Source organism: Oncorhynchus gorbuscha, unplaced genomic scaffold (assembly GCF_021184085.1).
Source record: "Oncorhynchus gorbuscha isolate QuinsamMale2020 ecotype Even-year unplaced genomic scaffold, OgorEven_v1.0 Un_scaffold_552, whole genome shotgun sequence".
Lineage (NCBI taxonomy): Eukaryota > Metazoa > Chordata > Actinopteri > Salmoniformes > Salmonidae > Oncorhynchus > Oncorhynchus gorbuscha.
In genome coordinates, this window is record NW_025745383.1 from 189,201 (window position 1) to 211,673 (window position 22,473).

Here is a 22,473-nt window from a genome sequence, read left to right on the forward strand (position 1 = left end):
GACTGGCTATCCAGACTACCTGCATTGACCCTTTTTTAAACTAACTCACTCGCACTGAATCTACACACACACACTCACACATACCGTATATACACACACATACCATATATACACACACACTACATATGCCCACACACACATTACATGCACACTGATGCCACACACACACACATACTTACACTGACACACACACACACACACCGTATATACACACACACACACACATACTTACACTGACACACCAACACACACACACACACACACGTTCACACTCACCACATAAACTGCTGCCACTGCCTATTGTCTATCCTGTTGCCTAGTAACTTTACCCCTACCTATATGTACAGCACATAGCTACCACAACAATGTCTCTGTTCTATTATAAATGTTGGGACATGTTGAATCCCAGCAGGCAGAGAAGAAGGATCTCCCCCTCTAGAGTCTGGTGTCGTGTTGCAGGATACCGGTAACTTTACCAAACGTTTTCCAGAATCCCGGTTGTAAAACGACAGGAATCAGGAGGGAAGAAGCAAGGAATTCCGTAATCCAGCAACCAGGATTTGTGGAAAGGGATTTCAGGGAACGTTACTGGCATATTGCAACCCTGGCGTGGTTTCTGTCAAGGTTTCTTATCCTGGTGACAGGTTGGTACTGACCTGGAGGGATCATCCTCCTTGGAGAAGGTTTCTTATCCTGGGGACAGAGTGGTACTGACCTGGAGGGATCATCCTCCTTGGAGAAGGTTTCTTATCCTGGGGACAGAGTGGTACTGACCTGGAGGGATCATCCTCCTTGGAGAAGGTTTCTTATCCTGGGGATCATCCTCCTTGAGTTTCTTATCCTGGGGACAGAGTGGTACTGACCTGGAGGGATCATCCTCCTTGGAGAAGGTTTCTTATCCTGGGGACAGAGTGGTACTGACCTGGAGGGATCATCCTCCTTGGAGAAGGTTTCTTTTCTTATCCTGGGGACAGAGTGGTACTGACCTGGAGGGATCATCCTCCTTGGAGAAGAGTCTATTCAGCTCCACACTGTTCATCTTGTTTTCAAACAGCCCATAACTAAGAGTCACCTAGAGAACACACACCATACAACTTAGAGGAGAGAAAACACATTACCTGAGGCAGAAATGATTTGTGTGAGTGTGTGTATGTGTGCGTTTGTACATCCATGGGTGTGTGTGTATCTAACCTGTAGAGGCATATGGCTAGGTGTGTGTGTGTGTGTGTGTGTGTGTGTGTGTGTGTGTGTGTGTGTGTGTGTGTGTGTGTGTGTGTGTGTGTGTGTGTGTGTGTGTGTGTGTGTGTGTGTGTGTGTGTGTGTGTGTGTGTGTGTGTGTGTGTGTGTGTGTGTGTGTGTGTGTGTGTGTGTGTGTGTGTGTGTGTGTGTGTGTGTGTGTGTGTGTGTGTGTGTGTGTGTGTGTGTGTGCGTGCCTGACCTGTAGAGGTATATTGCTGGGCGTCAGCAGTAGCAGGTTCTCCAGGTGAGAGTGGAACATTGAACTGTGGACCATGGATATCCCCAGTCTTCTCTCTACGATGAAGCCTACTGTACAGTCATCTGGCAGACGGATCACTGCTGACGTCTGCTCAAACCTGGGACCACTAGACACACAGGTAGACACACAGGTAGACACACAGGTAGACACACAGGTAGACACACAGGTATACACACAGGTAGACACACAGGTAGACACACAGGTAGACACAGAGGTAGACACACAGGTAGACACACAGGTAGACACACACAGATATAGATACACCCACATTGACTCAAACCCAGACCGGACTGTCACACATACAGTCACATAAAGACAAGCATATACACAGACTGTATGTCCAATGACCCAACACACACTGTCACATAAAGACAAGCATATACACAGACTGTATGTCCAATGACCCAACACACACTGTCACATAAAGACAAGCATATACACAGACTGTATGTCCAATGACCCAACACACACTGTCACATAAAGACAAGCATATACACAGACTGTATGTCCAATGACCCAACACACACTGTCACATAAAGACAAGCATATACACAGACTGTATGTCCAATGACCCAACACACACTGTCACATAAAGACAAGCATATACACAGACTGTATGTCCAATGACCCAACACACACTGTCACATAAAGACAAGCATATACACAGACTGTATGTCCAATGACCCAACACACACTGTCACATAAAGACAAGCATATACACAGACTGTATGTCCAATGACCCAACACACAGTCACATACATTCACATATATAATGTACTCTCTGACTCTCCATCTTTCACAAAGATAAACCCCTACAAACATACCTGTTCTCATGGACTAGAGTTCCCTCTTGACCCAAACACACCTGTTCTCATGGACTAGAGTTCCCTCTTGACCCAAACACACACACACACATACACAGACACACACACACACACTCCTCACCTAGCCCATGGAGCCATCTTCTCAGCTAGTCTGCGACTCAGACAGAAGCCTGCTCCTCCCGTGGCAAACCAGAACTGCACTTCTTTCTAGAAAGAAGAATACACACAGTCAATCACCAAGCAGAATAATATAATAATAATATATAATAATAATAATAGTCAATGCCATTTAGAAACACACACAGTCAATCACCAAGCAGAACGGCACCTTTATCACAAAGAACGACTTACAGTCAATCACCAAGTGAACGGCAAAAGAACACACAGTCAATCACCAAGCAGAACGGCACCTCTTTCTAGAAACACACACAGTCAATCACCAAGCAGAAATCACCAAGCAGAACGCACCTCTTTCTAATCACCAAGAAACACACACAGTCAATCACCAAGCAGAACGAAGCACCTCTCTCTAGAAGAACACACAGTCAATCACCAAGCAGAACGGCACCTCTTTCTAGAAACAACACACAGTCAATCACCAAGCAGAACCTCTCTCTAGAAGAACACCTCTCTCTCTCTAGAAGAACACACAGTCAATCACCAAGCAGAACGGCACACTCAATCACCAAGCAGAACGGCACCTCTTTCTAGAAACACACACAGTCAATCACCAAGCAGAACGGCACCTCTCTCTAGAAGAACACACAGTCAATCACCAAGCAGAACGGCACCTCTCTTTGGAACAGTTAGCTTCAACACAAGACATGAACAGAGCCCAGACTTCCACCTTCCAGACAGAATGAACCATGTAAAGATTGATGTGCTAGAACAGGTGGAGGAAACTCCCTCCATCCACAACGATGATACAACTCTCTCTGTGTCCTCAGTTTCCCTCAAACTCAGCTTATTCTGTGATGTACTTACAACGAGAGACTTTCTCAGTTCTCTCTGACTCACTTTGCTATGAGTCTGGCATACGCTACTTTTACGCATTTATAGAAGTACTGACATATTTTGTGTGCTATTTACCTTGTACGTGATTAGCAAGGAGATCGTGTATGTTTATATTTGTGTAGCATTTGTCAAACGGACAATATATCTGTTATTTGTCTGGTATTTGTCATGAAAATCAGATGGGTGGAGTTGTTGTGTATCTCATCGATGAGGCTGTAGTGGAGCAGGTTGAGTAGTGGAGCAGGTTGAGTAGTGGAGCAGGTTGAGTAGTGGAGCAGGTTAAGTAGTGGAGCAGGTTGAGTAGTGGAGCAGGTTGAGTAGTGGAGCAGGTTGAGTAGTGGAGCAGGTTGAGTAGTGGAGCAGGTTGAGTAGTGGAGCAGGTTGAGTAGTGGAGCAGGTTGAGTAGTGGAGCAGGTTGAGAGATTCAAGTTTCTTGGTGTCCACATCACCAACAAACTAACATGGTCCAAGCACACCAGAAGAGGGCATGACATCACCTATTCCCCCTCAGGAGACTGAAAACATTTGGCAGATCCTCAAAAGGTTCTACAGCTGCACCATCGAGAGCAGCCTGGCTGGTTGCATCACTGCCTGGTACGGCAACTGCTCAATCTCCGAGCAGTTGCCGTACGACCCAGTACATCACCGGGGCCAAGCTTCCTGCCACCCAAAAATGTCAAAGACTCCAGACACCCTAGTCATAGACTGTTCTCTCTGCTACCACACGTTAAGCAATACCGGAGCGCCAAGTCTAGATCCAAGAGGCTTCTAAACAGCTTCTACCCCCAAGCCACAAGACACCTGAACATCTAATCAAATGGCTACCGGACTATTTACACCCCCCCCCCCTCTTTTACCCTGCTGCTACTCTCTGTTATTATCTATCCATAGCCACTTTAATAACTCTACCTACATGTGCATATTACCTCAATTACCTCGACTAACCGGTGCCCCCGCACATTGACCCTATTTTAATGCTGCTCTAATTATTTGCTACATTTCTCTCTTTCTTTTTGTAGGTGTTTTTCTTAAAACTGAATTTTTGGTTAAGGGCTTGTAAGTAAGCATTTCACTGTACGGTTGTAAGGTTGTACCTGTTGTATTCAGCATTTCACTGTAAGGTTGTAAGGTTGTACCTGTTGTATTCAGCATTTCACTGTACGGTTGTAAGGTTGTACCTGTTGTATTCAGCATTTCACTGTAAGGTTGTAAGGTTGTACCTGTTGTATTCAGCATTTCACTGTAAGGTTGTAAGGTTGTACCTGTTGTATTCAGCATTTCACTGTAAGGTTGTAAGGTTGTACCTGTTGTATTCAGCATTTCACTGTACGGTTGTAAGGTTGTACCTGTTGTATTCAGCATTTCACTGTAAGGTTGTAAGGTTGTACCTGTTGTATTCAGCATTTCACTGTAAGGTTGTAAGGTTGTACCTGTTGTATTCAGCATTTCACTGTACGGTTGTAAGGTTGTACCTGTTGTATTCAGCATTTCACTGTACGGTTGTAAGGTTGTACCTGTTGTATTCAGCATTTCACTGTAAGGTTGTTTTGTCATTAATTATCATGTCTGTCCCTGTTGTATTCAGCATTTCACTCTGCTGGTTTATTAGGTTGTACCTGTTGTATTCAGCATTTCACTGCTACGGTTGTAAGCTGTTGTACCTGTCAATGTTTATCTTCCCAGCATTTCACTGATTAGAGTCCCTATTTCTCTCCTTGTTTTCCGTACCTGCCCTGTCGGATCCTTGTCTACACTGTTGTATTCAGTCATTTCACTGATGCTGCGTGGTGAGCAGGTGTGTGAGTCTGCTAGGTTGTACAACTGTTGTATTCAGTCTGTTTCACTGTACGGTTGTATTATGCCTTTTGTTTTGTTAAGTATCTTACTGGATTAAAAACTCTGTTTTCAAGCATTTCCTCATTCACCTGCATAACAGTAAGGTTGTAAGGTTGTACCTGTTGTATTCAGCATTTCACTGTACGGTTGTAAGGTTGTACCTGTTGTATTCAGCATTTCACTGTAAGGTTGTAAGGTTGTACCTGTTGTATTCAGCATTTCACTGCCGTGACAGCAGTGTAAATCACAACAGGTTGTGTATCATCTTTCTCCCAAGTTGTCCCCCTCTCCTCCTTCCTCTCTGGAGTCCCCCTCGGAGTCCCCCTTGTCCCCCTCCTCCTTCCTCTCTGAGTCCCCCTCTCCTCCTTCCTCTCTGAAATAACATTTGATTTGAGTCCCCCTTGTAGTCCCCCTCTCCTCCTTCCTCTCTGGTCCCCTGCCCCCTCTCCTCCTTCCTCTCTGTGAGTCCCCTCTCCTCCTTCCTCTCTGGAGTCCCCCTCTCCTCCTTCCTCTCTGGAGTCCCCCTCTCCTCCTTCCTCTCTGGAGTCCCCCTCTCCTCCTTCCTCTCTGAGTCCCCTCTCCTCCTTCCTCTCTGGAGTCAGTCCCCCTCTCCTCCTTCCTCTCTGGAGTCCCCTCCCTCCTTCCTCTCTGGAGTCCCCCTCTCCTCCTTCCTCTCTGGAGTCCCCTCTCCTCCTTCCTCTCTGTCCCCCTCTCCTCCTTCCTCTCTGATCCCCCTCTCCTCCTCCTTCCTCTCTGTGTCCCCCTCTCCTCCTTCCTCTCTGGAGTCCCCCTTTCCTCCCTCAAGGTCCCCCTCTCCTCCTTCCTCTCTGGAGTCCCCCTCCTCCTTCTGGAGTCTCTCTCCTTCCTCTCTGGAGTCCCCCTCTCCTCCTTCCTCTCTGGAGTCCCCCTCTCCCTCCCCCCCCTCTCCTCTCATCCTCATCACCTCCTTCTCTGACCTTGTGTTCCCTTTCTCTAGGGAGTGTGAGGCCTGTCCTACTGTCAATGCTAAATCTACTCTCTAACCAGGGGAGGAGGAGGAGGAGAGAGAGAGAGAGAGAGAGAGGAGAGAGAGAGAGAGAGAGAGAGAGAGAGAGAGAGAGAGAGAGAGAGAGAGAGAGAGAGAGAGAGAGAGAGAGAGAGAGAGAGAGAGAGAGAGAGAGAGAGAGAGAGAGAGAGAGAGACACACTCTCAGGAACCAAGATACACTTGGGCTCAATACAGTCATTCATTCTACTGTAAATGAGACACACACTTACTCACACACACACACATACAAGACACACGTTTATCTAGTGTGAGCATGTCTGTTTCTAAACCAATCGAATCGACCGATCCTGCTGGTTGACAGCCTATCCCCTGGGGTGTCTTTGACACGTCCACTTGATGACATGGTTCTTAGATCAATAACCAATAACATGCCAATCACCAATCAACCCTCTGGTTATAAAAACACTCCAGAGTGACTAAAACCCCATGAATGGATGGATCTACAATCATCCTTCGTCCTTCCATCCCTCCATTCCTGATGAGAAGTGAATTGAAAGAGGAGAGATGTGGAATGACTTGAATAATTTATAGTGCTTGGCCAACTCTGTTTGAGGTTGAGAATTCCCATGGCAACCATCTTGGCATCAAACGGTCAAATATATCAGTGACCCCCTCAGGAAGGGAGACATAAAGACATATTCCAATGGCCACAGTAACATACTACTTAAAGAGATTCTCTGGTACTTTTCAGCCAGTAGTTCTGAAAGTAGTGTCCATAAGCCAAAAGGGGTCCCCTGAAAATGTGCAAAACTACGGCTCATATGTGCAGATATGGTCTCTCTCTTCGCTCTGCTGGGTGTGCATCTTGCTAGCTGCCACTCAAATGGCGAGGGGCTGAAGCTCATTGGCTGGAACAGGAAATACTAGAGGGCTGGCCCACGTGGGTTATGTTTAGTGAAATGTTTAAAACTAGGGGATTTCGTGACTAATTGACGTAAGACAGTCATTTTGGTCATACATTGTCCATGTATGAACTACACATTGACACATCCAGCCCAAAGTGGGAGGTTTAGAGACTACTTAGTAGGCCCCAAAGTTCTCAAACGTATCTTTAACATACCACGAGAACAAAGCATTGTATTGTTCATTGGAATATAGCTTTCGGCTCTATGCAGTGCATGGTGGGAGCGTACCGTCTTGTTGCCCTCCAGTAGTTCATGGGCCTTGATGGGGTGGTCGAGGCTGGGCTTGCCCACGTAGACATCACTGTCTTGGGGGAAGGCTGAGAGCAGGGAGAGAAGAGCTCCAGGATTCACGTAGTTATCATCGTCAACATGACACAGCCACCTGGAAGGAGAGGGGACAACACAGGAATCGGTTCCAAACTGAAGTGAACAGTTGATCCCTTTCCTCTGTTCTAATTACAACCAAGGCTTGATTCCAAACTAAACAATGGGACCTTGTCTCTGCCCTCTCTTCTATCAGGCTTGAAGTCAAACCCTATAGTTTTGTACAAAATGTTAATTAAAATGTCTGGGACTTTACAACTTCTACTTTTTAACGCGATCTCTGTGTCCTGTAAAGTGATAGTCGCTCTATGTCCTGTAAAGTGATAGTCTATCTATGCCCTGTAAAGTGATAGTCTCTCTATGTCCTGTAAAGTGATAGTCTATCTATGTCCTGTAAAGTGATAGTCTATCTGTGCCCTGTAAAGTGATAGTCTATCTATGTGTAAAGTGATAGTCTATCTATGTCCTGTGTCCTGTAAAGTGATAGTCTATCTATGTCCTGTAAAGTGATAGTCTATCTGTGCCCTGTAAAGTGATAGTCTATCTATGCCCTGTAAAGTGATAGTCTATCTATGTCCTGTAAAGTGATAGTCTCTCTATGTCCTGTAAAGTGATAGTCTATCTGTGCCCTGTAAAGTGATAGTCTATCTATGTCCTGTAAAGTGATAGTCTATCTATGTCCTGTAAAGTGATAGTCTATCTGTGCCCTGTAAAGTGATAGTCTATCTGTGCCCTGTAAAGTGATAGTCTATCTATGTCCTGTAAAGTGATAGTTTCTCTATGTCCTGTAAAGTGATAGTCTATCTGTGCCCTGTAAAGTGATAGTCTATCTATGTCCTGTAAAGTGATAGTTTCTCTATGTCCTGTAAAGTGGTAGTCTATCTGTGTCCTGTAAAGTGATATGTCCTTAAAGTGATAGTCTATCTGTCCTGTAAAGTGATAGTCTATCTATGTCCTGTAAAGTGATAGTCTATCTATGTCCTGTAAAGTGATAGTCTATCTATGTCCTGTAAAGTGATAGTTTCTCTATGTCCTGTAAAGTGATAGTCTATCTGTGCCCTGTAAAGTGATAGTCTCTCTATGTCCTGTAAAGTGATAGTCTATCTATGTCCTGTAAAGTGATAGTTTCTATCGTAAAGTGATAGTCTCTCTATGTCCTGTAAAGTGATAGTCTATCTGTGTCCTGTAAAGTGATAGTCTCTCTATGTCCTGTAAAGTGATAGTCTATCTATGTCCTGTAAAGTGATAGTTTCTCTATGTCCTGTAAAGTGATAGTCTATCTGTGCCCTGTAAAGTGATAGTCTATCTGTGCCCTGTAAAGTGATAGTCTCTCTATGTCCTGTAAAGTGATAGTCTATCTGTGCCCTGTAAAGTGATAGTCTATGTGTTCCTCTCTGTCTAGGTTGGGCTGGTCACTCACTTCTTATCGGAGGCCATGAAGTGGTCATATTCAGCAGACATCTTACAGGACAGAGCCTGGTGACTGTGGTCCGACGGACAATCTGTCACAATCACATTGTAACCTGTATGGAAAAAATCATTTCAGTCAGAGCACCTATCAATGTGTTCATTTTACAACACTCTGACATGAGACTTAAATGAGATTAAAACTGGAACTGTTGTCTAATAAACAACTATCACTATTAATCATTACAACTGTTAATACAACAAGTCTCTCCTTGCTTGTGATTGGTGGAGCTGAAGACCTACCTCTGGAGTTGATATCTTCATCCTCCGTGTCTGTAAAGATGAACGTCTAGAGAAGGAGGAGAGAGAGATATAACACACACACCCCACACACACACATACACACACAGACACCCCCTCACACAGACAGCCCCCCCCATACGGACACACACGTAGCGAAATAATGGAGGACAGATTACTACTGACAGAAACCGGCTGCACCATTAGCTAGAGGGAAGACATGCACACAATCACAGACCCACTTGACCCTTTGACCCTCGCTGTCATTACATTGAAGACAGTGTGACACAGCAACACTACCCTCCCATTGGGAGATGACAAAGCCTTGACTTCTGCTCCAAACACTTCCTCTGTAGATTCAGAAAGCTAGTTCTCTCTCTCTCTCTCTTTCTCTCTCTCTCTCTCTCTCTCTCTCTCTCTCTCTCTCTCTCTCTCTCTCTCTCTCTCTCTCTCTCTCTCTCTCTCTCACCAACAGACTCAGTGATCTAAACGGTATGCTATCTATTTCCATTTCCCTACAGTAGTACAGCACTTTGTAGCTGGTCCACCACTGACCTCTGTTGGTCACAACTAGCAACAACAGCAACCACTGAAAATACAGATAGGCTATATATAGAAAAGTATGTGGACACCCCTTCAAATTTGTGGATTCGGCTATTTCAGCCACATCCGTTGCTGACTGGCCTGCACAGAGCCCTGACCTCAACCCCATCGAACACCTTTGGAATGAATTGGAACGCCGACTGGGAGCCAGGCCTCATCGCTCAACATCAGTGCCCAACCTCACTAATGTTCTTGTGGCTGAAAGCCTTCCCAGAAGAGTGGAGGCTGTTATGACAGCAAAGGGGAGACTAACTCCATATTAATGCCCATGATTTTGTAATAAGATGTTCAATGAGCAGGTGTCCACATACTTTTTGTCAGGTAGTGTAGAAGAGCCCTATCAGTGGGCTCCCACTCTAATATCGTGGAGTACAGGGAGTGAAAGGGGGACCGAGGGAAGATAGGAGAGGGAGAGGGTGGAGATGGGTGAGAGGGGGACCGAGGGAAGATAGGAGAGGGAGAGGGTGGAGATGGGTGAGAGGGGGACCGAGGGAAGATAGGAGAGGGAGAGGGTGGAGATGGGTGAGAGGGGGACCGAGGGAAGATAGGAGAGAGAGAGGGTGGAGATGGGTGAGAGGGGGACCGAGGGAAGATAGGAGAGGGAGAGGGTGGAGATGGGTGAGAGGGGGACCGAGGGAAGATAGGAGAGGGGAGGGTGGAGATGGGTGAGAGGGGGACCGGGGAAGATAGGAGAGAGAGAGGGTGGAGATGGGTGAGAGGGGGACCGAGGGAAGATAGGAGAGGGAGACGGTGGAGATGGGTGAGAGGGGGACCGAGGGAAGATAGGAGAGGGAGAGGGTGGAGATGGGTGAGAGGGGGACCGAGGGAAGAAGATGGAGATGGGTGAGAGGGGGACCGGGGGAAGATAGGAGAGAGAGAGGGTGGAGATGGCTGAGAGGGGGACCGAGGGAAGATAGGAGAGGGAGAGGGTGGAGATGGCTGAGAGGGGGACCGAGGGAAGATAGGAGAGGGAGAGGGTGGAGATGGGTGAGAGGGGGACCGAGGGAAGATAGGAGAGGGAGAGGGTGGAGATGGGTGAGAGGGGGACTGAGGGAAGATAGGAGAGGGAGAAGATGGGTGAGAGGGGGACCGAGGGAAGATAGGAGAGAGAGAGGGTGGAGATGGGTGAGAGGGGGACCGAGGGAAGATAGGAGAGGGAGAAGATGGGTGAGAGGGAAAAAGTGTTGTTCCCTCAGTGTCTGGTACTCTTTCATCTGAGAGAGAAGAGATAGCAAGACGAGGATGTGTGTCTGTTTCAACTCTCTCCTAAACATTTTCAAACCATTACAGTAAAGCTATAAAACGCCTCCTGGGGTGACAGGACCGTCCCAAATGGCACCCTATTCTGAATATAGTGCACTGTCTAGGGAATAGGATGGCATTTGGGATGTAGCCTAGAGCAGCCTCTGGGGGGGTAAAACAGTGTTTTACGGGGTGTAATATAATAGAGCAGCCTCTGGAGGGATAAAACAGTGTTTTACGGGGTGTAATTCACCACGGTGTGTAATATAATAGAGCAGCCTCTGGGTGGATAAAACAGTGTTTTACGGGGTGTAATATAATAGAGCAGCCTCTGGAGGGATAAAACAGTGTTTTACGGGGTGTAATATAATAGAGCAGCCTCTGGGTGGATAAAACAGTGTTTTACGGGGTGTAATATAATAGAGCAGCCTCTGGAGGGATAAAACAGTGTTTTACGGGGTGTAATATAATAGAGCAGCCTCTGGGTGGATAAAACAGTGTTTTACGGGGTGTAATTCACCACGGTGTGTAATATAATAGAGCAGCCTCTGGGTGGATAAAACAGTGTTTTACGGGTGTAATTCACCAATTCAGCCTCTGGGTGGATAAAACAGTGTTTTACGGGGTGTAATTCACCACGGTGTGTAATATAATAGAGCAGCCTCTGGGTGGATAAAACAGTGTTTTACGGGTGTAATTCACCACGTGTGTAATATAATAGGGCAGCCTCTGGGGGGGTAAAACAGGTTTTTACGGGGTGTAATTCACCCGGTGTGTAATATAATAGAGCAGCCTCTGGGTGGATAAAACAGTGTTTCACCACGGTGTGTACGGGTCTGGGTGTCATGTAATTGTCATTGATTATCATGGTGTTCTTCTAATATAATAGAGTTCAGCCTCTGGGGGATAAAACAGTGTTTTACGGGTAATCAATCATTTAATTCCCACACGGGTGTAATATAATAGAGCAGCCTCTGGGTGGATAAAACAGTGTTTTACAGGGTGTAATTCACCACGGTGTGTAATATAATAGAGCAGCCTCTGGGGGGATAAAACAGTGTTTTACAGGGTGTAATATAATAGAGCAGCCTCTGGGTGGATAAAACAGTGTTTTACAGGGTGTAATTCACCACGGGGTGTAATATAATAGAGCAGCTCCTCTCCTCCTGTCTATATCTCTCTCTCTCCTTCTCTCCCTGTGTGTGTGTGTGTGTGTGTGTGTGTGTGTGTGTGTGTGTGTGTGTGTGTGTGTGTGTGTGTGTGTGTGTGTGTGTGTGTGTGTGTGTGTGTGTGTGTGTGTGTGTGTGTGTGTGTGTGTGTGTGTGTGTGTGTGTGTGTGTGTGTGTGTGTGTGTGTGTGTGTGTGTGTGTGTGTGTGTGTGTGTGTGTGTGTGCGCCTGCCCACGGCTTTACATTAACCTAAGTGATCGCCTTAATAGCTTTAGTGCACTAGATGAACTGCATGTATCTATCATATAGCCCTGTCTTCCCACTACAACACACACACACACCCATGTGATCTGCACTCCATCTATCTCCATTGAAACAACAGTACAGCCTCCCTCTACCTCTCATATCGAGTATAGCTAACTCTAAATCTTCCCTTCAGCCATTTTACAGCCCTCCTCTTCCTCTCCTCCCCCAGCCCCCTGTGGGTATTTTTCTTTCTTCTCCTCCGCATCCCTCCATCCCATCACTCGTTCAAAGGAGGAGTAATTCACAGATCCATTCCCTGGTGATGAAACCAAAAGAGGCGCTGCTTGACTCAGGACCCAGAGGCCCCGTGTCATTAGTTTCCTCCCTGACAGTCATATTTCAGGCAACTGCACCAGCACCACGTCTCCATAATGTCCGCAAGGCCCCTATCATTCTGCCTGGGCTAAAGAGGCTGAAGAGCCAAGATGGCTGGCAGTGGCTCTTAAACTAGACAGTGGGAGTTGACTGCGGGAGGGAGGGAGGGAGGGAGGGAGGGGGAGGGAGAGAGAGAGAGAGAGAGAGAGAGAGAGAGAGAGAGAGAGAGAGAGAGAGAGAGAGAGAGAGAGAGAGAGAGAGAGAGAGAGAGAGAGAGAGAGAGAGGGGATAAATCTGTCTCTTTTACTCATGCTGTAAAACATAGCTGGATAGATTTCTCTCCTATAGAGTGTAATGCAGCTGGGTCCTGTATCAGTGTACTACTGTGACTTTAAATCATCTGTCTCTTCTAATGGAGTATGGACAGGAGTACATGGATGATCTTTTGTGCTGTGTTGTTTTGACACACACACACACACACACACACACACACACAAAACACTACTACAGGATGCTGTGTGTGTCTGTGTGTCTGCTGTCTGTGCCAGGGTGACGCCACAGCCGCACGGCAACAAGGCTGAAACGGAAACTGATCTGAGAACAGGAAGTCTATGAAGAGAACATAGAACTGTGTGTGTGTGCGTGCGTGCGTGCGTGCGTGTGTGTGTTAGGGTCGAGAAAAACAAATAGCCAGAATCTTTGCGTTAAAGTTCCACTTGTAAGAAACGAAAATAAGCAACATTAGACTATATACACATCATCTGTAGATAGTAGCCATGACAACACTGTTGGAGGGAAAACATTTCCTCTGATGTTCAACAGAGCTTCCGTTCTGACTCTCAGCTGAATAGAGAGACGGGAGAGAGAGAGAGAGAGAGAGAGAGAGAGAGAGAGAGAGAGAGAGAGAGAGAGAGAGAGAGAGAGAGAGAGAGAGAGAGAGAGAGAGAGAGAGAGAGAGAGAGAGAGAGAGAGAGAGAGAGAGAGAGACGGGTGAAAGGGAGAGAGCTGATGATTTCACTTCTCTAAAACTAAGACTAAAGTTAATATCTGCTGAGGACCAAACCACGAGTCACCCTGTCTGTCCATCTGAATCACTAGCTGATGAGAAAGTCTAGAATGTTTTTATGTGAAGAAATCTGGAGAGATGTTTTTATGACCAAACATGGAATGGGAACACTATCACTGAAAACCAAACATGGAATGGGAACACTATCACTGTCTATGAGAACCAAACATGGAATTGCTATGAGAACCAAACATGGAATGGGAACACTATCACTGTCTATGAGAACCAAACATGGAATGGGAACACTATCACTGTCTATGAGAACCAAACATGGAATGGGAACACTATCACTGTCTATGAGAACCAAACATGGAATGGGAACACTATCACTGTCTATGAGAACCAAACATGGAATGGGAACACTATCACTGTCTATGAGAACCAAACATGGAATGGGAACACTATCACTGTCTATGAGAACCAAACATGGAATGGGAACACTATCACTGTCTATGAGAACCAAACATGGAATGGGAACACTATCACTGTCTATGAGAACCAAACATGGAAACCAAACATGGAATGAACACTATCACTGTCTATGAGAACCAAACATGGAATGGGAACACTATCACTGTCTATGAGAACCAAACATGGAATGGGAACACTATCACTGTCTATGAGAACCAAACATGGAATGGGAACACTATCACTGTCTATGAGAACCAAACATGGAATGGGAACACTATCACTGTCTATGAGAACCAAACATGGAATGGGAACACTATCACTGTCTATGAGAACCAAACATGGAATGGGAACACTATCACTGTCTATGAGAACCAAACATGGAATGGGAACACTATCACTGTCTATGAGAACCAGACATGTATTGGGAACACTATCACTGTCTATGAGAACCAAACATGGAATGGGAACACTATCACTGTCTATGAGAACATGGAATGGGAACAAACATGGAATGGGAACACTATCACTGTCTATGAGAACCAAACATGGAATGGGAACACTATCACTGTCTATGAGAACCAAACATGGAATGGGAACACTATCACTGTCTATGAGAACCAAACATGGAATGGGAACACTATCACTGTCTATGAGAACCAGACATATGAGAACCAAACATGGAATGGGAACACTATCACTGTCTATGAGAACCAAACATGGAATGGGAACACTATCACTGTCTATGAGAACCAAACATGGAATGGGAACACTATCACTGTCTATGAGAACCAAACATGGAATGGGAACACTATCACTGTCTATGAGAACCAAACATGGAATGGGAACACTATCACTGTCTATGAGAACCAAACATGGAATGGGAACACTATCACTGTCTATGAGAACCAAACATGGAATGGGAACACTATCACTGTCTATGAGAACCAAACATGGAATGGGAACACTATCACTGTCTATGAGAACCAAACATGGAATGGGAACACTATCACTGTCTATGAGAACCAAACATGGAATGGGAACACTATCACTGTCTATGAGAACCAAACATGGAATGGGAACACTATCACTGTCTATGAGAACCAAACATGGAATGGGAACACTATCACTGTCTATGAGAACCAAACATGGAATGGGAACACTATCACTGTCTATGAGAACCAAACATGGAATGGGAACACTATCACTGTCTATGAGAACACTGTCTATGAGAAACCAAACATGGAATGGGAACACTATCACTGTCTATGAGAACCAAACATGGAATGGGAACACTATCACTGTCTATGAGAACCAAACATGGAATGGGAACACTATCACTGTCTATGAGAACCAAACATGGAATGGGAACACTATCACTGTCTATGAGAACCAAACATGGAATGGGAACACTATCACTGTCTATGAGAACCAAACATGGAATGGGAACACTATCACTGTCTATGAGAACCAAACATGGAATGGGAACACTATCACTGTCTATGAGAACCAAACATGGAATGGGAACACTATCACTGTCTATGAGAACCAAACATGGAATGGGAACACTATCACTGTCTATGAGAACCAAACATGGAATGGGAACACTATCACTGTCTATGAGAACCAAACATGGAATGGGAACACTATCACTGTCTATGAGAACCAAACATGGAATGGGAACACTATCACTGTCTATGAGAACCAAACATGGAATGGGAACACTATCACTGTCTATGAGAACCAAACATGGAATGGGAACACTATCACTGTCTATGAGAACCAAACATGGAATGGGAACACTATCACTGTCTATGAGAACCAAACATGGAATGGGAACACTATCACTGTCTATGAGAACCAAACATGGAATGGGAACACTATCACTGTCTATGAGAACCAAACATGGAATGGGAACACTATCACTGTCTATGAGAACCAAACATGGAATGATAAGTGCCAACTGCCAATGAAGTATGTGTTTGACAACTTTTACAATAAAAAGTACCCCATGTATATCTGTGCATGCGTGGTTGCGTGGTTGCGTGTGTGTGTGCGTGCGTGTGGGTAATTTGCTACCCTTACTATACAGCCAAACCTAACACAACATCAATGGGACTACTAGACTACTCCTCACATATGCTTCACTATAACTCTGATACACAGTCTGATAGTGAAAACGCCAGTCATGTTGACTCAGTGTAGAAAGTAGTGAAGTATGAAACTTTTACAATAAAAAGTACCCCATGTATATCTGTGCGTGCTGTCTTTGGAAGTGCTGCTTTGTTCTGTAAAGAACATGACTGTTCAAAACAGGAAGAGGACCAGCTGAGTTGGGCCATAGTGACTAAATTAGGTGTTTCTCAATCAACAGGCCCTCTGGCCCTAAGAACTGAACAATAACTGTTAGGTTCCCTACCATGTAATAACTGTAGACCTCTTCCCATGTTACCACTGTGCACCTACCATGTTACCACTGCACACCTACCATGTTACCACTGTACACCTACCATGTAATAACTGTAGACCTCTTCCCATGTTACCACTGTACACCTACCATGTAATAACTGTAGACCTCTTCCCAGGTTACCACTGTACACCTACCATGTAATAACTGTAGACCTCTTCCCATGTTACCACTGTGCACCTACCATGTAATAACTGCAGAACTCTTCCCATGTTACCACTGTGCACCTACCATGTAATAACTGTAGACCTCTTCCCATGTTACCACTGTGCACCTACCATGTAATAACTGTAGAGCTATTCTCATGTTTCCACTGTACACCTACCATGTAATAACTGCAGAACTCTTCCCATGTTACCACTGCACACCTACCATGTTACCACTGTACACCTACCATGTAATAACTGCAGACCTACCATGTAATAACTGTAGACCTCTTCCCATGTTACCACTGTACACCTACCATGTAATAACTGTAGACCTCTTCCCATGTTACCACTGTACACCTACCATGTAATAACTGTAGACCTCTTCCCATGTTACCACTGTGCACCTACCATGTAATAACTGTAGACCTCTTCCCATGTTACCACTGTGCACCTACCATGTAATAACTGTAGAGCTATTTTCATGTTACCACTGTACACCTACCATGTTACCACTGTGCACCTACCATGTTACCACTGTACACCTACCATGTTACCACTGTACACCTACCATGTTACCACTGTACACCTATTCCATGTTACCACTGTAGATCTATTTCCATGTTACCACTGTACACCTACCATGTTACCACTGTAGATCTATTTCCATGTTACCACTGTAGAGCTATTCCCATGTTACCACTGTACACCTACCATGTAATAACTGTGGAGCTATTCTCATGTTACCACTGTACACCTACCATGTTACCACTGTACACCTACCATGTAATAACTGTAGACCTCTTCCCATGTTACCACTGTACACCTACCATGTAATAACTGTAGACCTCTTCCCATGTTACCACTGTGCACCTACCATGTAATAACTGTAGACCTCTTCCCATGTTACCACTGTGCACCTACCATGTAATAACTGTAGAGCTATTCTCATGTTTCCACTGTACACCTACCATGTAATAACTGCAGAACTCTTCCCATGTTACCACTGCACACCTACCATGTTACCACTGTACACCTACCATGTAATAACTGCAGACCTACCATGTAATAACTGTAGACCTCTTCCCATGTTACCACTGTACACCTACCATGTAATAACTGTAGACCTCTTCCCATGTTACCACTGTACACCTACCATGTAATAACTGTAGACCTCTTCCCATGTTACCACTGTGCACCTACCATGTAATAACTGTAGACCTCTTCCCATGTTACCACTGTGCACCTACCATGTAATAACTGTAGAGCTATTTTCATGTTACCACTGTACACCTACCATGTTACCACTGTGCACCTACCATGTTACCACTGTACACCTACCATGTTACCACTGTACACCTACCATGTTACCACTGTACACCTACCATGTTACCACTGTAGATCTATTTCCATGTTACCACTGTACACCTACCATGTTACCACTGTAGATCTATTTCCATGTTACCACTGTAGAGCTATTCCCATGTTACCACTGTACACCTACCATGTAATAACTGTGGAGCTATTCTCATGTTACCACTGTACACCTACCATGTTACCACTGTGAACCTACCATGTTACCACTGTACACCTACCATGTTACCACTGTGAACCTACCATGTTACCACTGTCGAGCTATTCTCATGTTACCACTGTACACCTACCATGTTACCACTGTACACCTACCATGTTACCACTGTACAGCTATTATCATGTTACCACTGTACAGCTATTATCATGTTACCACTGTACACCTACCAAATAATAACTGTAGACCTATTATCATGTTACCACTGTACACCTACCATGTTACCACTGTACACCTACCATGTGATAACTGTGCATATGGGACTGTTGAGGCTATTGGTTATCCAATGTCACTAATCAGTGATATCTGGGTTACTGCAATAAAATGACTCTAAACTAGGCCTACAGTAAAGCAAAAAGACAGTGATATGAGTATTTTTTACATTTGTAGGCTACTTTATCCCAAAAAAGTTCAATGTTACTTGATAATTGAATGGTCCCCCGTCAAAGTACCCTATAACATTAGGTAAAATTTAAAAAACGTTGATGAATACGTGCTGGACCAATCAATCACACTCACATGCTCCTTGGTCTTGGAGATCCACGTCTCGAGGAGGAGAGAGAGGCGCGTGCCATGGAACCTCCCGGTGCTCTTCACCGCGAGGAAGATGTCCGTTAACCTCAACAGGGATGGAGTGATGACAACCCTTCTCTGTTCCAAAGCCCTCAACTTGTCTCTCCTTCTCTGTATCTCCGCTTGTAAGCCACCAACAGTCTGGTTCATAGTAGAGACAGCGGCGGGTTGTCGAGGAAACTTGGCCGGCTTTGGTGGCTCCTTTGCCGCGGAGAGAGGCGTCTCTTGAATCGAGCGCAGTAAGTCTCCCCCGAACGGATTGTGAATAGAATTGAGTTTGTGGAGATTCCGCGTCCTTAGTTGAAAGTCCACTATTAAAACGACGAAGAACATTAATATAAAAACAGGGAGTGCCCGAAGCATCCTCCTTCTATGCATGATGAACTGAGATTGTAGGCTATTTCATTTGAAGAGGGATAGAAAGTGTATGTGATCAAGGGAGTATTATGTCTCGACCCGTTGAACACATCCACAACTTCCTTCTGTCATGTATTCTGGTCTAATTTAGTGATCATCCTCCAATGACATGCGCCTTCCGTTGACAAATCATTCTGACACTGCCCCACGCGTATTTTATATGGGCTATAAATTCATTTTTGTTATGACAATTTTAAGTTTCAAGTTTGCCGTCCACTCATTGTGACCTTAAATATGAAATTATCCACATCGAAGTTGTAAAGTGTATTCTCAAACTAATATGCATTTCTCTGGCAACTTCCCATCAAACCTTTTATAACGGTCTCTCTCACCAACTGTCGACTTTTCTATGAACCATTTTCTTTCATGAGTTTGACATTGTCTTATGTGAGTCTGTCTGGTCTCGTAGCTACACAACGGTCTTCCTACCTGTCACTTCTCTCTCGAGTTTCAGCGCCAGCGGAAGGGAGGAGATATGTGTCGTTCGTTCACTCACCACTGCAATCACTCCGCCTCTTCCCTTCGGTAAAGCGTCATTTGAATGGCAAATGAACATTAGTTACGACACAATAAATCCCGTTGGGATTTCGTAAAGTTTTTATTGTTTTAATCCACATACCAATTTTAACATTGTATTTGTAACAGAAAGTAACATAACCTTTGATGAATAATAACGTTTTAGTGACACTTCCACTAGTCAGTGCACATCTGCCAGAGCCTCCATCCATAGGCTATGACTCACCATTTTAAAGAACCCCCCACAAAAACTACATTGTAAAATAGAAAAGACAATTCCTGACAGCTTTCGAAACTGATGAGACACTACCGGTCAGACAAGCAATAGGGTGGGCTATTTTCTGAATGAGAACATTCATTGTAAAAACCCATCTAATCTTCCCTCTCTCTCCCTTTCTCTCTCACTCTCTTTCTCTCCAGGGAGAGAATCTCATACCAGAGATGAGTTCTTGCATGTGGCACAAAAGCCCAGACTGTTTATGGGTTAATCCTCAACAGGTTCTGTCCATTTCTGACATGACTAGGAGCTTAACTGTTATTGGCAATGCCCAAATAACTCTCCCGCCGCCTCCCAAATGGCACCCTATTCCCTAGTGCGTTATTTTTGGCCAGGGTCATAGGGCTCTGGGCAAATGTAGTGCACTGTGTAGGGGAAAGGATTCTATTTGTGATGGAGCCTTCATCTGTAGATGTGTGGGAAGGAAGCTGCAAGACAACTGCATAGCGTGCAGGGGCTTGATCTGAAGTATGACTAAATGAATAGTCCAGACTGATAAGGCCTTGTCAGAGGCTACAGGGGTTCATTTATGCAGAGAGAGAGAGAAGCACATAGGCTAGTAGAGGTTAATGAATGTCGTCACACCGGAGATGGATTTGATGAATTATCAATCATCATGCCCATTGCCCACATCATGTTCCCCAAGCGTTGCCAATTAGAGCCGTAATTATGGTGTGCAGTAGGGCCTAATCGCTGCAGAGGCCACAGTCAATCAGAAAAGGCCTGTCACAGATCAGACTCGTCCTAATTGCGGTGGGAGGGAAGCAGGGGTTCTCAGAAGAGTTGTGACATGCCCCAGGCAAAACTCTGGACCTTTGGCTCCAAATCAGATTCCGCTTTAGGCTAATATTCAGTTTTACAGTCTTGTATGCAATATTTCTGCTTGTAGAGTATTCACACAACACTGTCTGTATCCCAGTAAGCATCACATTACTTTAGGCTCTTGTCTTTGCATACAGTATATAGGCTATCCTCCCCTTTCAGGGACAGCGTTTGATAACAGAGAGAAAGAGAAGTGGATAAAGAGAAAGAGGCTGATACAATTAATTCACCAGAGAATCAACGAGAGGGGACAAACGCGCAACCTTCATCCGCACCTTTGTTTGTTTGTCCTTTCTCAGCCTTCTCTTCTTACCATCCATCCCTCCATCCCTCGCTTCACTCCTACTGACCAGCTGCCTTCCTTCCTTTCTCTCTCTCTCTTTCTCCTCCACCTCTCCACCTCCCTCCCCCCATTCCCACATCCCCCGGTCTCTTTCTTTCTCCTCCATCCCCTCCCCTCCACCCAATCCAACATCCACCCGCTCAGTCCCCCAGGTAAACCCTAGACGTCCTGGGCACACCCCAGCTAGGCAAGGCCCAGGATCGGTTTACGGCCTAGCTGAAAAAGCCCTTTCAAAACAGCAAGTACTTTGCTCTCCACTTTGAACAAAGACCCAGAGAGTCAAGGGAGCCTTTTAGCAGGGCTTTGTATCTCAGCCCCAATCTATACAGAGGACCAAGGATGCATCCTAAATGGTACCCTGTTACCTATAGGCCCCCTGGTAAAAAAAAGTAGTGCACTAAATAGAGAATAAGGTGCAATTTGGAACGCAAACCAGACAGGGGATTAGACTGAGTTCAAGTGTGGGTTTTTATTGGAGATACATAAAAGAGGTTTATCCTACAAGTCCTTTAGTATAGAAATGAATAAATAACTATTTATACACTTTCAAATGTGGCAAAGGTGTCATTTATATGAATTAGACAATGCACCTACAGCACTGCAGGCTACAGAGTCACATTCACATCCCATACATGACAAATGGTCTGATACCCATGAAGCCAATTTACAGTAATATGTAAATGTATAAGACTAAGCTATGGGTGGGCTCCGGTCCTATATAGCCATTTAGGTCAAGCCAGGCAATTCAAAGATCTGCACAAATTACCTGATGTGACTTTTACACAATCATTCATGTAACAAAAAGCTTCATTTCTTGTTTACGTGCAGTGCACTTTTGGGGCTAGTAGGTGTTGTAACGGCTGTCTTCCTCCTCCTCCAACGTCTTCAAGAGGACCAAGTTGCACCCCTTCTGAAAAAACAAAGACAAATCAAAGGAACTAAGGACAGAACGTGACAGGTGTCATCATGTCCATCACTCAAGGGAGACATGGTCATACCCTGAATACAGAGCAATCCTGGGCTGAAGTCGAGCGCTAATTCCCTGTAGCATGGAGGGAAC

At 45.0% G+C, this 22,473-nt stretch overlaps 1 protein-coding gene across 5 annotated transcripts in view; it reads right to left on the reverse strand.

Moving 5' to 3' along the window:
* Positions 1-19,863, reverse strand: part of LOC124018624 (beta-1,3-N-acetylglucosaminyltransferase manic fringe-like) — a 24,434-nt gene extending 4,571 nt beyond the window's left edge. For 3 of the 5 annotated variants that reach the window (XR_006835651.1, XR_006835650.1, XM_046333964.1), the window contains exons 1-7: positions 18,985-19,753; positions 9,159-9,204; positions 8,869-8,971; positions 7,353-7,506; positions 2,444-2,529; positions 1,439-1,604; positions 987-1,072 (exon numbers count right to left, since the gene is read on the reverse strand). Coding sequence is in view for 1 of the 5 variants with exons in the window: in XM_046333964.1 (XP_046189920.1) it covers positions 987-1,072; positions 1,439-1,604; positions 2,444-2,529; positions 7,353-7,506; positions 8,869-8,971; positions 9,159-9,204; positions 18,985-19,416 (1,073 nt within the window). In the remaining 4 variants the exon portion in view is untranslated. The other 2 variants (XR_006835652.1, XR_006835649.1) reach the window with 2 other exon arrangements.
* Between the last annotated feature and the right edge of the window lie 2,610 nt (positions 19,864-22,473).